Source organism: Eleutherodactylus coqui, chromosome 6 (genome assembly GCF_035609145.1).
Source record: "Eleutherodactylus coqui strain aEleCoq1 chromosome 6, aEleCoq1.hap1, whole genome shotgun sequence".
NCBI classification, from domain to species: Eukaryota; Metazoa; Chordata; class Amphibia; order Anura; family Eleutherodactylidae; genus Eleutherodactylus; species Eleutherodactylus coqui.
In genome coordinates, this window is record NC_089842.1 from 235,345,622 (window position 1) to 235,360,794 (window position 15,173).

The following is a 15,173-nucleotide window of genomic DNA, read 5'->3' on the forward strand; positions in this document are numbered from 1 at the left end:
GCCGCACCGGTGACAGACTTTCGGCTGCCCCTGGTAGAAAGCTAGAATCCTGTCCCTCCCCAGATATGCTAAGGAGGGTATGTGAGAAACCGAGGGACCAGATCTGTTCAACTTTACCATGAACGACCATGTGCCTGACCAAATGCCGTGCTCGTCCCTGATCTTACTTCCATACCCTAGAACTGTTCCGAATCTGGCCAGCCACGTATGGATTAAATGGCAAGAAAGGGACTCATTACGAGTAAGAATGGTCACTTTCTTAGTGGTGTCCTGGCGGAGTGACCAGCCTCCCACATCCTCTCGGAAAGCTGATAACCCGAAACACCTCACCCACGGGTTCGTGTCGACCCGCACCCCCCCTACTGTGACGAAGGGGGCACCCCGCTGTAGTCCGTCGAGAAGTATGCGGCTTGGGTCCGAACTAGCGCCCACAGACAAAGGACCCACCGCTCCCCCGGAGACCACTCCAGCGTAGCTGCGGGTGCTGGGGGCCACCGGGGGAGCTGGCGGACCCGCCACAGGCGCTGCCTCCCCTCCCGCACTCACACCAGTTTTAATTTTCCCTGCACTTGCCCTCCACTTACCCTCCACCCTCCTCTTAGGACCCGACTCCATGCATACCTCCACCCCCTCCCCACCGGCATTCACCTCCACATTCGTCCCCACATCCATCGCAGCTTCCCCCACCTCTTCCTCCACAGCGTTCCCTTGGGTAGGCAGCACGGGAGCAGGCTGCTGGCCGCGGCCACACCGCTGGCCCGAGGACAAAAGATCAACACTTCTTGGTATTTCTTACCGCCGCTTTTCTCTTTTTTGATCTTGTAATCCTCCTCCGGAAGGTCATCTCCGAATACTAGCTTTGTGGTGTCCTTAATTGGATCCTCTATTGCCTGGATACAGGACATTAGGTAGCCTCCGGTTCCTCCGCCCACCTCCATGTCGGACGCCGACTCCATGCCTTCTCTTTCCGGGCTTCGCTTCCCGGGGGTCAAGCTTGTATCTGACTCCTCCTCCTCCTGCGGCACCGCTGCCGCGCCTTCCTCGCTGTGTGGTGGCGCCGCCGCCACTCCGCCCTTTTTGCCTTGGGGCACCGCTGCCCCACCCACTTGGGCCACCATGGCCCCTCCTTCTGGCACTGACGCGGGACCTGCCTTACGGGGCGCCGCCGCCCCGTCTTTCCTCTGAGCCGCCTCCAATTGTGGCCCCGTGGCCTTTCCTACGTTTTTAGGGGCTGCCATGGTACTGCCTTTGATCTCGCTTGGCGAGACCACGCCCCCCCGCGGCGCCACCGCCACGCCTACCTCCGGGGCCGTGGTTTCCCGTGACACCGCTGCCGCGCTCACCCGCTGGGCCACACCCCCTTGTGACGCCGCCGTCACCCTTGCCTGTGGAGCTGTGCCCCCCAATGGCACCGCCGCCACGCCCTTCTGTGGGGCCACGCCCCCCGTGATGCCGTCGTCACGCCGACCTGCGGGGCCACGCCCCCTGGTACCACGCCCACCCGTGGGGCTACGCCTCCTCCTGATGCTGCTGTTGGTGGTGTCGTCTTTGCACCTTGCCGCTGGGCCACGCCCCCTCCTGGCGCCGCTGATGATGTCTCTGGTGATGCTGCTTTGACCTCCCGCGAGGCCACGCCCCCTCCTGGCGCCGCTAGTGATGTCACTGGTGACGCTGCTTTGGCCTCCTGTGAGGCCACGCCCACTTGAACTATCTTGGGCTTTCCTACTAGCTGAGGGGTTGTTGCTCCGCCCAAAGTCTCTTTTTCTGCTGGGCTCACCCTGTAGAGGACCACGGAGAATTTCGTAACCCCCTCCCTGGATCCTCTCCTTGGCTTCTCCGTCTGACTTGGGGATCGTGGACTCTCCTGTGTCGCATCAGCGGGGACCCCCTCCTCCCCGGGCCTGCTCATGGATGGAGGTAAGAGCAACCCAGGCTGTATTATTGGGGCCCCTTTCTGGCTCGCTTCTTGCGTCTTCCCCTGCATTCCAGGGGCGCCCGTCTTAGCGGTGGCGCCCTGCGGTGATGGTGGGGGACCAACCTTTACTTCGTTGTTGTCCTCGCTACCCGAGCCGCTCTCGGAGCCGGAGAGTTGGCTGGGGCTGTTTCTCCATGCTGCCCCTCCGCTCCCTGCTGCATGCTCTGTCATGCCTGGCTGGCTTGTTGCTCTGCCGTCCGGACTCGCCGATACCTCTGGGACCAGTAGCTCCCCACCATCCCTGGCTGGTCCCCCCCCCCCCCCCAGGAGATGGTGGCTGCTCCAGGTTGGAGCTCCACTCCTTAGGCTCAGACTTCTCCTTCCGGGCCTGACAGGAGAAGCAGAATAGACCTCCTTCCTCTCTGGAGTCTGCACGAGTTCTGGCTGAACCACGCCTCCTGGAACCAGCAGCTGGATTTCTTTTATTATGAAAATATGAAAACGTTACAAAGCAAAAACTTGTCTTACATTTTTCCTGACAAAAAACTCAACAGAGGGCTATGCAAACTGCATGAAGCGTCCTTCAACATCCTTCTCCTTGAGGCCTCTCATGGTGTCTGGCTCTGGCGTCCGGTTCCGGTGTCCGACTCCGATGTTTTTCTGGCCATGTCCACCATCTTCCTTTGCCTTGCCCCCGTGCCGAGACGCGTGTGGAGGAAAGGGAAGAAAAGAATTGTATCACCATTCAGCCCAACAAGCGTAACCCCATTTTTTTTTTTGGGAGGGAGGAAATGCCCTGCGGCAGCTACCCCTATGACGGGTCCGCCCCTCACCCCTGTTGCATGTACCCATATATATACAAAACAAAATAATATGTACTGTAATAGAAAATTATTATATGCAAAGGAAAAAAAAGAAAATTTTTTTTTTTATTTTTTTTTTTATATCACACTAATATTAGTCCGTTTAATATTAAACAGAGAGGAAAAACCAACAAAATAGTAGAACCAAAAAAAAACTCCGAACAGACCCTAGTATTCCATGAACGCACACATTTTTTACTTTACAGAAAAGGACATACGCATGAAAGACATACATTACCCCCTTTGCGGCTCCAGGGCAGATGTCTGAAAACCCTATGCACACATACCTGCTTAGAAAAACAAAATTCTATTATGTGCAGGAAAAAAAGGGGGTAACAGCCCTCCACCGGGGAGAAGAGAGCCGGGAACCTAAGGCACCGGAAAGTGGAAACCCCTCCACCTTCCATCCGGCGTGCCTCGATCCCCCGACTCCCTGGAGCGCAACTTTGCCAGGTCACCAAGGATGTCCCTACATACTGTGTCCACAGGGAGGACTTTCTGCCGCGTCGACACTAAACATCATGCGTGCCACGTGTAGTACCTAACCACTAGGCTAACTAGGTATAACGTGCAGCGGTCCCTGCCCTCCAGATGTCTGAACGCCCCGTACGCCCACTCAGGGTAGGAGAGGGCAGCTAGCCGAGGCCAGCTGATGGAAGCCCCTACCTGTTTGTAAACCTCTGTATTGTAGGGGCACTGAAGCAGAAAATGCTCCATGGTCTCCACTAGGAGGCACATTGCTCACGGGGGCAGAATCTGTCATCCGCGTTTCTGTACTTCAGGTTGTCCCTTACATACAACTTCCCATGGAAGGAGCGCCAGGCCAGATCCCAAAACTTCTGGGGGACCCGTGTTGAGTTCAAAAGCAGCAGCCCCCCCCCCCCCCCCAGGTCCTTACCTGGGCAGTCCTTGAGGGCCAGTGGTTTTTGGAAGTGGGCGATCAAGACACGCCTGTCGAGACACCGCCTCGCCAGGGATCTGATCTCCCCCATCCCTAAACCCCACCGACACATCACTTTCAGAACCGGAGCAACGTAAGCCGGGAGGTGTCCGTGTGGCGTGCGGAAATCCTTCACACGCCCTCCAGTCTCCCATTCCTGGAAGAACGGCCCAAACCATCCTTTGGCGGAGACTACCCACCAAGGAGCCCTTCCCGTATTCCAGAAGTTGGCTACGTTGGTCTTAAGAAATGTGTTTACGAGAAACACCACAGGGTTTACCATAGCCAAACCCCCAAGTCTCCTTGGTCGATATGTGATCTCCCGTTTGACTAGGTTCAGCCTGTTTCCCCATAACAGTTGGAAAAACAGGCTGTAGACCCGTGTCCAGAAAGGCTCTGGCAAGACGCAGACGCTGCCCAAATAGATTAGCAAGGGGAGCAGGAAGGTTTTGACAAGGCTCACCCTTTCTCTCAGGGACAAAGACCATCCCTTCCACTGGTCGACCTTCTGGCTGACATCCTTCAGTCTACTTTCCCAATTTTTGGTGGGGTAATCACCCAGGTCAAATCGGATGCCCAGAATTTTGGCGTTCTCTTGGGGAGCTGGGAGGGTGTCCGGGAGCCTAAAATCAGGCGCTCCCTCCCCCAGCCAGAGACTCTCACACTTTTCCCAGTTGACTTGGGATCCGGAAGCCTCCGAATACCTGACCACCTCCGACACCACGGCCTCCGCCTCCCCCTGGGAGGAGACGAAAATCGTGACATCATCAGCGTAGGCCACCACCCTCAAGGCCGGACCCGGCCCTACCAGGCCCGCCCTGACCCCCACCACCGGTCCGCTCCCTAACCGCCTTAAAAAGGGGTCGATCGCGAACGCGTATAGTAGGGGGCTCAGGGGACAGCCCTGGCGGACACCAGACCCCACCGAAAAGGGGCGCCCAACCCAACCGTTCACGAGCGGGAAACTCTCGGCCCCTCTGTACAAGATCTTTAACCATTCCACAGACCCCAACGGTAGACCATAGCGCAGAAGGACCAACCAGAGATACTCGTGGTTAACCCTGTCAAAAGCCTTTCTCTGGTCCAGGGACAGCAAGAACCCTCTCCAGTTCCCAGCCCTACTCTGCTCCACGGCCTTCCGGACACAGCAGACAGCACCTAACGTGCTTCGGCCAGGGACAGAGCAATGCTGGTCTGCCGAAAGGAGGTTCGGTGCAAAACGCATGAGCCGGCTGAAAAGTATCTTAGCCAGAACCTTCCGGTCTGTGTTGAGAAGAGCTATGGGCCTCCAATTCTCAATACGGGACGAATCTTTACCCTTTGACAGGACAATCAAGGCTGACTTCCTCATTGACTCCGGCAACCTGCCCGAGGATAGGCAGTCGTTAAAAATCTCAGCCAATAGGGGAGCCAATTGCTCCTTAAAAGTCTTGTAAAACTCGGACGTTAAGCCATCCGGACCTGGCGTTTTCTTGGGCCGAAGCCCATCAAAGGCCAGTCTCACTTCCTCTGCCGTGATCGGTTCTGTCAAAACGTGCAACCCGGAGACCACCCCCCTCCTCCGAGATGGTTTGGGTCAGGAAACTAGAGACTCCATCTTTGTCCAGATCCCTCTCTGCTAGGAGCTCCGAGTAGAAGGACCTGACGATCTCCAGAATCTCTGAACTGGACCTCTTCAGAGATCCAGTACCATCCATCAGTCCCGTCACCAGCTTACTTCTCACTGACATCTTGCAGTTCCTGTAGGGGTCGGGCGAGCGGAACTTCCCGTAATCCCTCTCCAGAACTAAAGATGTGTTCCTATCGTACTGGCACCTCCTGAGCAGAGATTTCACTCTGGTGACTTCCGTACGGTCACCCCCAGTGGAGACGAGTTTCTCTAGCCTCCTCCTCAGGCCCTGGTACACTCGGTACAAAGTCAGGGCCTTGAGGCTGGATAGCTCACCGAAGAATTTCGCTGCCCTCTTTTTGAAGACCTCCCACCACTCTGACTTACTATTGCAGAGGCCCATGAGTGGAATCTGGCTCTGAAGGAAATCCTCGAAGTACTGTCTCACCGCTTCTTCTTCCATGAGGGCCGGATTCAGCTTCCATAACCCCCTTCCCGCCTGAGGAGTTTCTGAAACATTCAGAGAAAAAGAAATCAAACAGTGATCGGAGAATTCCACCTCGGTCACCACGAGGGGCGTCGAGATGGCCTCCTCCTTAACATAAAACCTATCTATTCTAGACCTGCAGCTACCTCTATGATATGTGAACACCGTGCCGCCTGAGGTGCCTCGAACGTGGACATCCTCTAGGCGGGCCTCACTCACTATGCTATTCAACGCGACGCTGTCATAGGCCAACCTGTCTCTGGCGCCTCCCCTATCTGAGGGCCTCGTGACGTTGTTGAAGTCCCCGCCAAAGATCACCAGTCGACCTGAAAAAAGATAGGGTTTAATCCTTGTGAAGAGGTCCTTCCTCTCAAACTTGGTTTGGGGACCGTAGGTATTGATGAGCCAGAGCTCCTGCCCCTCCACAAGGACGTCTAACACCAGACACCTACCCATTTCTACTTCGATCACTCGTCGGCATGTGACATTTGCAGTCTTAAAAAGGACTGCCACCCCGCTATACGGCTCGGCCGCAAGAGACCAGTAGGGATGGTCCGTGCCTCCACTCTCTTCTTGCTTTGTGTAATAAACCGAGGTCAGTTAACCTGGTCTCTTGCAAAAATAAAATGTCAGCTTCAACGCGGCCGAGAAAATCAAAGGCCATGAATCTTGCCGTATCAGACATTATGCTGGCAACATTAATACTTGCCAGTGTCAACGGGGAGAGTGCCGCCATAAGGAGTGATTAAAGTTAGACGGCCTTCCTCTTCCCACCTCCCTCCACCAACACAGTGTCCCCACCTCCCTCCGCCCCCCGTTTGAGACACACTGACACATCCATCCCAGACCCTGGCCCTCCCCCCTCCGAGGACGGGTCACCTTTGTCTGGGGGTTCCCTATCCCCCCCTCCCTCGGCAGGGACCGACTCTGCCGACGGGGGGGGGGGGCCGCATACCGCTCTTCCCGGGCCCTGTCCGCCAGTTGTTTTTGGCGCCGGCGGGGCAGGATTTACCCCCCCCCCCCCCCCCCCGTCCACTGGGGCGGGCAGGAGTGAGCCTGCCTCGTCGACATTCTCCAGGGCCCGGAAGTGGTTTGACTCCTCCAGGGGGGAGCCAGCCACGCTTTCCTTTGGCATTTGGTTTTCCGTTGGGGTTTGGATTTTTTTTGGTTTAGTTGAGGAGGAAGGTCCTACCCTCCTCCAGCGCCTCTTTCTCTTGTTCTGTGTCCAGTCCTGGCCACCCTCATCCACACTGTCATCACTTGGATGGGAACTTGCAGGACCGGAAGCCGCCTCCTCCGCCTCTATTCTCCTAACCTCCTCGTTCAACTCACTCTCCTGCAGAGGTCTCGCAGGAGTCTCGGAAACGAGACTCCCTTTAGGCGCGAGGCTCAGGGACACCTTCCCTGGTGGAGGCGGAGCCCTCGCACCCGCACGGGCTACCCTGCGCTTATCGCGACTAACCGGGCGGGGTCTGTTTTCGCTCACTGAACCCCCTTGGCCCGCGCCTCCGCTCGTCCCCTCCCCCGCAGAGAACCCAAAAACCGGGGTCCCCACCGTGGGCGGGGCGGCGTCAGCCCGAGCCAGAGGGCAGCGGCTGAACGGGTGACCAGTCACACCACACAGGTGGCACCTAATCGTCCGACACGATGCGGCAGGGTGGCCCACCCCCCCACAGTGAGCGCAGACCAAGGTGTCACAGGCCGCGCTGAAGTGGGTGGGGTCGCCGCATCGGTGGCAGACTTTCGGCTGCCCCTGGTAGAAGGCTAGGATCCTGTCCCTCCCCAGGTATGCTGAGGAGGGTATGTGAGAAACCGATGGTCCAGATCTGTTCAACTTGACCATGAACGACCAGGCGCCTGACCAAATGCCATGTTCATCCCTTATCTTACTGCCGTACCCCAGAACTGTACCGAACCTGGCCAGCCACGTATGGATTACGTCGCAAGAAAGGGACTCATTACGGGTCAGAATGGTCACCTTCTTCGTGGTGTCCTGGCGGGACACTGCCTCCACCCTAAAGTCCCGCCAGACGGGCTGGTCCTTCACCAGCATGTAATTGGACCAGAAGAGCTCCAGCCCCTCTGGCTTTACAAAGCTGATGTCGAACTCTTTGGTATTATGAGGATGTATCAAGGCGAAGATGTCCTCTACCTTGAAGCTCATCCCAAGGAGCAGCTCGACTACTGTCCCCCTCGATGGACACCCCTCATTGCCGATCCATATGAGACGGGCCACATTCCTCCTTCCACCATTCTGCCCGCTTGTAGGGAGTGACCAGCCTCCCGCATCCTCTCGGAAAGCAGACAACCCGAAACGTTGCACCCACGGGTTCGTATCGACCCGCACCCCCCCTACTGTGACGAAGGGGGCACCCCGCTGTAGTCCGTCGAGGAGTATGCGGCTTGGGTCCGAACTAGCGCCCCCAGACAAAGGACCCGCCGATCCTCCAGAGACCACCCTAGCGTAGCTGCGGGTGCCGGGGGCCGCCGGGGGCCGCCGGGGGCCACTGGGGGAGCCCCCCACCCCCACCCCCCCCACGCACTCACACCGGCCCCACTCACACCAGCCCCTCTCATTCCAGTTTCAATTTCCTCTGTACTTGCCCTCTGATTACCCTCCTCTTAGTTCCTGATTCCATGCATACCTCCACCCCCTCCCCACCGGCATTCACCTGCACATTCATCCCCACATTCATCGTAGCTTCCCCCACCTCCCCCTCCACCGCGTTCCCCTGGGTGGGCGGCACGGGGGCAGGCTGACCGGCCGCCACACCGCCGGCCCGAGGACAGAAGATCAGTACTTCTTGGAACTTCCTACCGCCGCTTTTCTTTCCTTTTACCTTGAAGTCCTCCTCTGGAAGGTCGTCTCCGAAAACAAGTTTCGTGACGTCTTTTATTGGGTCTTCGATCGCCTGAATACAGGACATCAGATATCCTCCGGATCCTCCGCCCACCTCCATGTCAGATGCCGACTCCATCACCTCTCCTTCCGGGCTTCGCTGCCCGGGAGCCAAACTCGTGTCTGACTCCTCCTCCTCCTCTTGCGGCACCGCTGCCGCGCCTACCTCGCTGCGGGGTGGCGCCGCTGCCACTCCGCCTATTTTGCCTTGGGGCACCGCTGCCCCACCTACTGGTGTTGACGTGGGACCTGCCTTACGGGGCGCCGCCGCCCCGTCCTTCCTTTGAGCAGCCTCCGTTTGTGGCCCCGTGGCCTTTCCTGCTTTTTTTTGGCTGCCATGCTGCTGTCTTTAATTTCACCTGGCGAGACCACGCCCTCCCGCGGCGCCGCCGCCACGCCTACTTCCGGGACCATGGTCTCCCGTGGCACCGCTGCCGTGCTCACCTGCTGGGCCGCGCCCCCCTGTGACGCCGCCGTCACCCTTGCCTGTGGGGCTGTGCCCCCCAGTGGTGCCGCTGCCACTTCCTTCCGTGGGGCCACGCCCCCCCCCGTGACGCCGCCGTCACGCCGACCTGCGAGGCCACGCCCCCTGGTACCACGCCCACCCACGGGGCTACGCTTCCTCCAGCTGCAGCGGGTGTCATCTTTGCTCCTTGCTGCTGGGCCAAGTCTCCTCCTGGCGCTGCTGATGATATCTCTGGTAAAGTTATTTTGGCCTCCTGCGAGGCCACGCCCCCTTCCGGCACCGCCGGTGATGTCATTGGTGACGTTGTTGCTTTGACCTCCCACGAGGCCACGCCCCCTTCCGGCGCCGCTAGTGATGATGCTGCTTTGGCCTCCCGCGAGGCCACGCCCCCTTCCGGCGACGCCGGTGAGGTCATTGGTGACGCTGCTTTGGCCTCCCGTGAGGCCACGCCCCCTTGGACTTCTGTCTTGGGCCTTCCTATTGGCTGAGAGGCCGTTGCTCCGCCCGAGGTCTCTTTTACCGCCGGGCCTGCCCTGTAGAGCACAACGGAGCATTCCGTGACACCCTCTCTGGAGCCTCTCCTGGGCTTCTCCGTCTTCTCCGCCTGACTTGAGCCTCGGGGACTCTCGTATTGCACCGGTGGGGACCCCCTCCTTCCCGGACTTGCCCATGGATGCAGGTAAGAGCACCCCAGGCTGTATTATGGGGGCCCCTTTCTGGCTTGCTTCTTGCATCTTTCTGGCTTCTTTCTCCTGCTTTCCAGGGCTGCCCTTCTTAGTGGTGGCGCCCTGCGGTGATGGTGGGGGACCAACCTTTACTTCGTTGTTGTCCTCGCTACCCGAGCCGCTCTCGGAGCCGGAGAGTTGGCTGGGGCTGTTTCTCCATGCTGCCCCTCCACTCCCTGCTGCATGCTCTGTCATGCCTGGCTGGCTTGTTGCTCTGCCGTCCGGACTCGCCGATACCTCTGGGACCAGTAGCTCCCCACCATCCCTGGCTGGTCCCCCCCAGGAGATGGTGGCTGCTCCAGGTTGGAGCTCCACTCCTTAGGCTCAGACTTCTCCTTCCGGGCCTGACAGGAGAAGCAGAATAGACCTCCTTCCTCTCTGGAGTCTGCACGAGTTCTGGCTGAACCACGCCTCCTGGAACCAGCAGCTGGAACTCTTTTATTGTAAAATTGCAAAACATAACACAAAAACTTGTCATATCTCATCTGACTAACAAAAAAGTCTAGGCATAACCGTATGAAAAGTTCGCTTTATCCACTTCACGAGTCTTTTTCCATGTCATCCCGTTTTGGTGCGTCCGGGTCTCTTGACCTCCCTTGCCATGCTCCCGTGCCGAGGTGCGTGTGGAGGGAAGAAAAAAAGAAAAACCAGTCACACCACTCAACCTACAACGCACATAACTCCTTAGGGAGGGAGGAAATGCCCTGCGGCAGCTACCCCTGTGCCGGGTCCGCCCCTCACCCCCACAAAATAAGCCCACATACATGTATACATATCCCCACACCAAAATTAAAATACAAAATTATATAATTATTTTTTTTTATTTTTTTTTTCCACACCTAAAAAGGAAACATAACAGACCAAGGGAACCCCCCCTCCCAAAAATTTTTTTTTTTTTTTTCCAAAACCCAAGAAGACCATGATATTACATAAACATAACTTTACCGAAAAGGACATACATGAAAAAGGAACCATACATTACCCCCTTTAAGGCACCAGGGCAGATGTCCGAAAACCCTATGCACATATACCTGCTTTGGAAAAACAAAATTCTGTTATGTGCAGGAAAAGGGGGTAACAGCCCTCCACCGGGGAGGAGAGAGCAGGGAACCTAAGGCACCGGAAAGTGGAAACCCCTCCACCTTCCATCCGGCGTGCCCCGGTCCCCCGACTCCCTGGAGCGCAACTTTGTCAGGTCACCAAGGATGTCCCTACATACTGTGTCAACAGGGAGGACTTTCTGCCGCGTCGAAACTAAACATCGTGCGTGCCACGTGTAGTACCTAACCACTAGGCTAACTAGGTATAACGTGCAGCGGTCCTTGCCCTCCAGGTATCTAAACGCCCCATACGCCCACTCAGGGTAGGAGAGGGCAGCTAGCCGAGGCCAGCCGATGGAAGCCCCCACCTGTTTGTAGACCTCTGTATTGTAGGGGCACTGAAACAGAAAATGCTCCATGGTCTCCACTAGGGAGGCACATTGCTCGCGGGGACAAAATCTGTCATCCGCGTTTCTGTACTTCAGGTTGTCCCTTACATACAACTTCCCATGGAAGGAGCGCCAGGCCAGATCCCAAAACTTCTGGGGGACCCGTGTTGAGTTCAAAAGCAGCAGCCCCCCCTCCAGGTCCTTACCTGGGCAGTCCTTGAGGGACAGCGGTTTTTGGAAGTGGGCGATCAAGACATGCCTGTCGAGACACCGCCTCGCCAGGGATCTGATCTCCCCCACCCCCGAACCCCACCGACGTATCACTTTCAGAACCGGAGCAACGTAAGCCGGGAGCTGTCCGTGTGGCGTGCGGAAATCCTTCACACGCCCTCCAGTCTCCCATTCCTGGAGGAACGGCCCAAACCATCCTTTGGCGGAGACTACCCACCAAGGAGCCCTTCCTGTATTCCAGAAGTTGGCTACGTTGGTCTTAAGAAATGTGTTTACGAGAAACACCACAGGGTTTACCATAGCCAAACCCCCAAGTCTCCTTGGTCGATATGTGATCTCCCGTTTGACTAGGTTCAGCCTGTTTCCCCATAACAGCTGGAAAAACAGGCTGTAGACCCGTGTCCAGAAAGGCTCTGGCAAGACACAGACGCTGCCCAAATAAATTAACAAGGGGAGCAGGAAGGTTTTGACAAGGCTCACCCTTTCTCTTAGGGACAAAGACCATCCCTTCCACTGGTCGACCTTCTGGCTGACATCCTTCAGTCTACCGTCCCAATTTTTGGTGGGGTAATCACCCTGGTCGAATCGGATGCCCAGAATTTTGGCGCTCTCTTGGGGAGCCGGGAGGGTGTCCGGGAGCCTAAAATCAGGCGCTCCCTCCCCCAGCCAGAGACTCTCACACTTTTCCCAGTTGACTTAGGATCCGGAAGCCTCCGAATACCTGACCACCTCCGACACCACGGCCTCCGCCTCCCCCTGGGAGGAGACGAAAATCGTGACATCATCAGCGTAGGCCACCACCCTCAAGGCCGGACCCGGCCCTACCAGACCCGCCCTGATCCCCACCAACGGTCCGCTCCCCAACCGCCTTAAAAAGGGGTCGATCGCGAACGCGTATAGTAGGGGGCTCAAGGGACAGCCCTGGCGGACACCAGACCCTACCGAAAAGGGGCGCCCAGCCCAACCGTTCACAAGCGGGAAACTCTCAGCCCCTCTGTACAAGATCTTTAACCATTCCACAAACCCCATCGGTAGACCATAGCGCAGGAGGACCAACCAGAGATACTCATGGTTAACCCTGTCAAAAGCCTTTCTCTGATCCAGGGACAGCAAGAACCCCCTCCAGTTCCCAGCCCTACTCTGCTCCACGGCCTCCCGGACACAACAGACAGCACCTAGCGTGCTACGGCCAGGGACAGAGCAATGCTGGTCTGCCGAAAGGAGGCTCGGTGCAAAACGCACGAGCCGGCTGAAAAGTATCTTAGCCAGAACCTTCCGGTCCGTGTTGAGAAGAGCTATGGGCCTCCAATTCTCAATACGGGACGAGTCCTTACCCTTTGACAGGACAATCAAGGCTGACTTCCTCATTGACTCTGGCAACCTGCCCGAGGATAGGCAGTCGTTAAAGATCTCAGCCAATAGGGGAGCCAATTGCTCCTTAAAAGTTTTGTAAAACACGGACGTTAAGCCGTCCGGACCTGGCGTTTTCTTGGGCCGAAGCCCCTCAAAGGCCAGTCTCACTTCCTCTGCCGTGATGGGTTCTGTCAAAATGTGCAACCCGGAGACCACCCCCTCCTCCGAGATGGTTTGGGTCAGAAAACTAGAGACTCCATCTTTGTCCAGATCCCTCTCTGCCAGGAGCTCCGAGTAGAAGGATCTGACGATCTCCAGAATCTCTGAACTGGACCTCTTCAGGGATCCTGTATGATCCATCAGTCCCGTCACCAACTTACTTCTCACTGACATCTTACAGTTCCTGTAGGGGTCGGGCGAGCGGAACTTCCCGAAATCCCTCTCCAGAACCAAAGATGTGTGCCTATCATACTGGCACCTCCTGAGCAGAGATTTCACTCTGGTGACTTCCGTACGGTCGCCCCCAGTGGAGACGAGTTTCTCTAGCTTCCTCCTCAGGCCCTGGTACACTCGGTACAAGGTCAGGGCCCTGAGGCTGGATAGCTCACGGAAGAATTTCGCTGCCCTCTTCTTGAAGACCTCCCACCACTCTGACTTACTATTGCAGAGGCCCATGAGTGGAATCTGGCTCTGAAGGAAATCCTCAAAGTACTGTCTCACCGCTTCTTCTTCCATGAGGGCCGGATTCAGCTTCCATAACCCCCTTCCCGCCTGAGGAGTTTCTGAAACATTCAGAGAAAAAGAAATCAAACAGTGATCGGAGAATTCCACCTCGGTCACCTCGAGAGGCGTCGAGATGGCCTCCTCCTTAACATAAAACCTATCTATTCTAGACCTGCAGCTACCTCTATGATATGTGAACACCGTGCCGCCTGAGGTGCCTCGAACGTGGACATCCTCCAGGCGGGCCTCACTCACTATACTATTCAACGCGACGCTGTCATAGGCCAACCTGTCTCTGGCGCCTCCCCTATCTGAGGACCTCGTGACGTTGTTGAAGTCCCCGCCAAAGACCACCAGTCGACCTGAAAAAAGGTAGGGTTTAATCCTTGTGAAGAGGTCCTTCCTCTCGAACTTGGTTTGAGGACCGTAGATATTAATGAGCCGGAGCTCCTGCCCCTCCACAAGGAAGTCTAACACCAGACACCTACCCATTTCTACTTCGATCACTCGTCGGCATGTGACATTTGCAGTCTTAAAAAGGACTGCCACCCCGCTATACGGCTCGGCCGCAAGAGACCAGTAGGATGGTCCGTGCCTCCATTCTCTCCTTGCTTTGTGTACCAGGCCGAGGTCAGCTAACCTGGTCTCTTGCAAAAATAAAATGTCGGCTTCAACGCGGCCGAGAAAATCAAAGGCCATAAATCTTGCCGTATCAGACATTATGCTGGCAACATTAATACTTGCCAGTGTCAACGCGGAGAGTGCCGCCATAAGGAGTGATTAAAGTTAGACGGCCTTCCTCTTCCCACCTCCCTCCACCAATACAGTGTCCCCGCCTCCCTCCGCCCCCCGTTTGAGGCACACTGACATGTCCATCCCAGACCCTGGCCCTCCCCCCCCTGAGGATGGGTCGCCTTTGTCTGGGGGTTCCCTATCCCCCCCTCCCTCGGGACCGACTCTGCCGACGGGGGGGGCCGCATACTGCTCTTCCCGGGCCCTGTCCGCCAGTTGTTTTTGGCACCAGCGGGACATGATTTACCCCCTCCCCGTCCGCTGGGTCGGGCAGGAGTGAGCCTGTCTCGCTGACATTCTCCAGGGCCTGGAAGCGGTTTGACTCCTCCAGGGGGGAGCCGGCCACGCTTTCCTTTGGCATTTGTTTTTTTTGGGGAGTTTGGATTTTTTTTTGTCTAACTGAGGAGGAAGGCTCGACCTTCCTCCGGCGCCTCTTTCTCTTGTTCTGTATCCAGTCCTGGCCACCCTCATCCACACTGTCTTCACTTGGATGGGAACTTGCAGGACCGGAAACCGCCTCCTCCGCCTCTATTCTCCTAACCTCCTCATTCAGCTCGCTCTCCCGCAGAGGTCTCGCAGGAGTCTCGGAAACAGGATGCCCTTTGGGCGCGAGGCTCAGGGACACCTTCCCTGGTGGAGGCGGAGCCCTCGCACCCGCACGGGCTACCCTGCGCTTGTCGCGACTAACTGGGCGGGGTCTGTTTTCGCTCACTGAACCCCCTTGGCCCACGCCTCCGCTCG

The 15,173-nt window shown here is 57.0% G+C and overlaps 2 protein-coding genes across 2 annotated transcripts in view; one reads left to right on the forward strand and one right to left on the reverse strand.

Moving 5' to 3' along the window:
• Positions 1–15,173, forward strand: part of LOC136633421 (death-associated protein kinase 2-like) — a 704,757-nt gene that overhangs the window by 142,031 nt on the left and 547,553 nt on the right. The window lies entirely within an intron of this gene.
• On the reverse strand, positions 8,942–10,099 carry LOC136571899 (uncharacterized protein DDB_G0284671-like). The gene has a single exon (XM_066572516.1). The coding sequence runs from the start codon at positions 10,097–10,099 to the stop codon at positions 8,942–8,944; it is 1,158 nt and encodes a 385-aa protein (XP_066428613.1).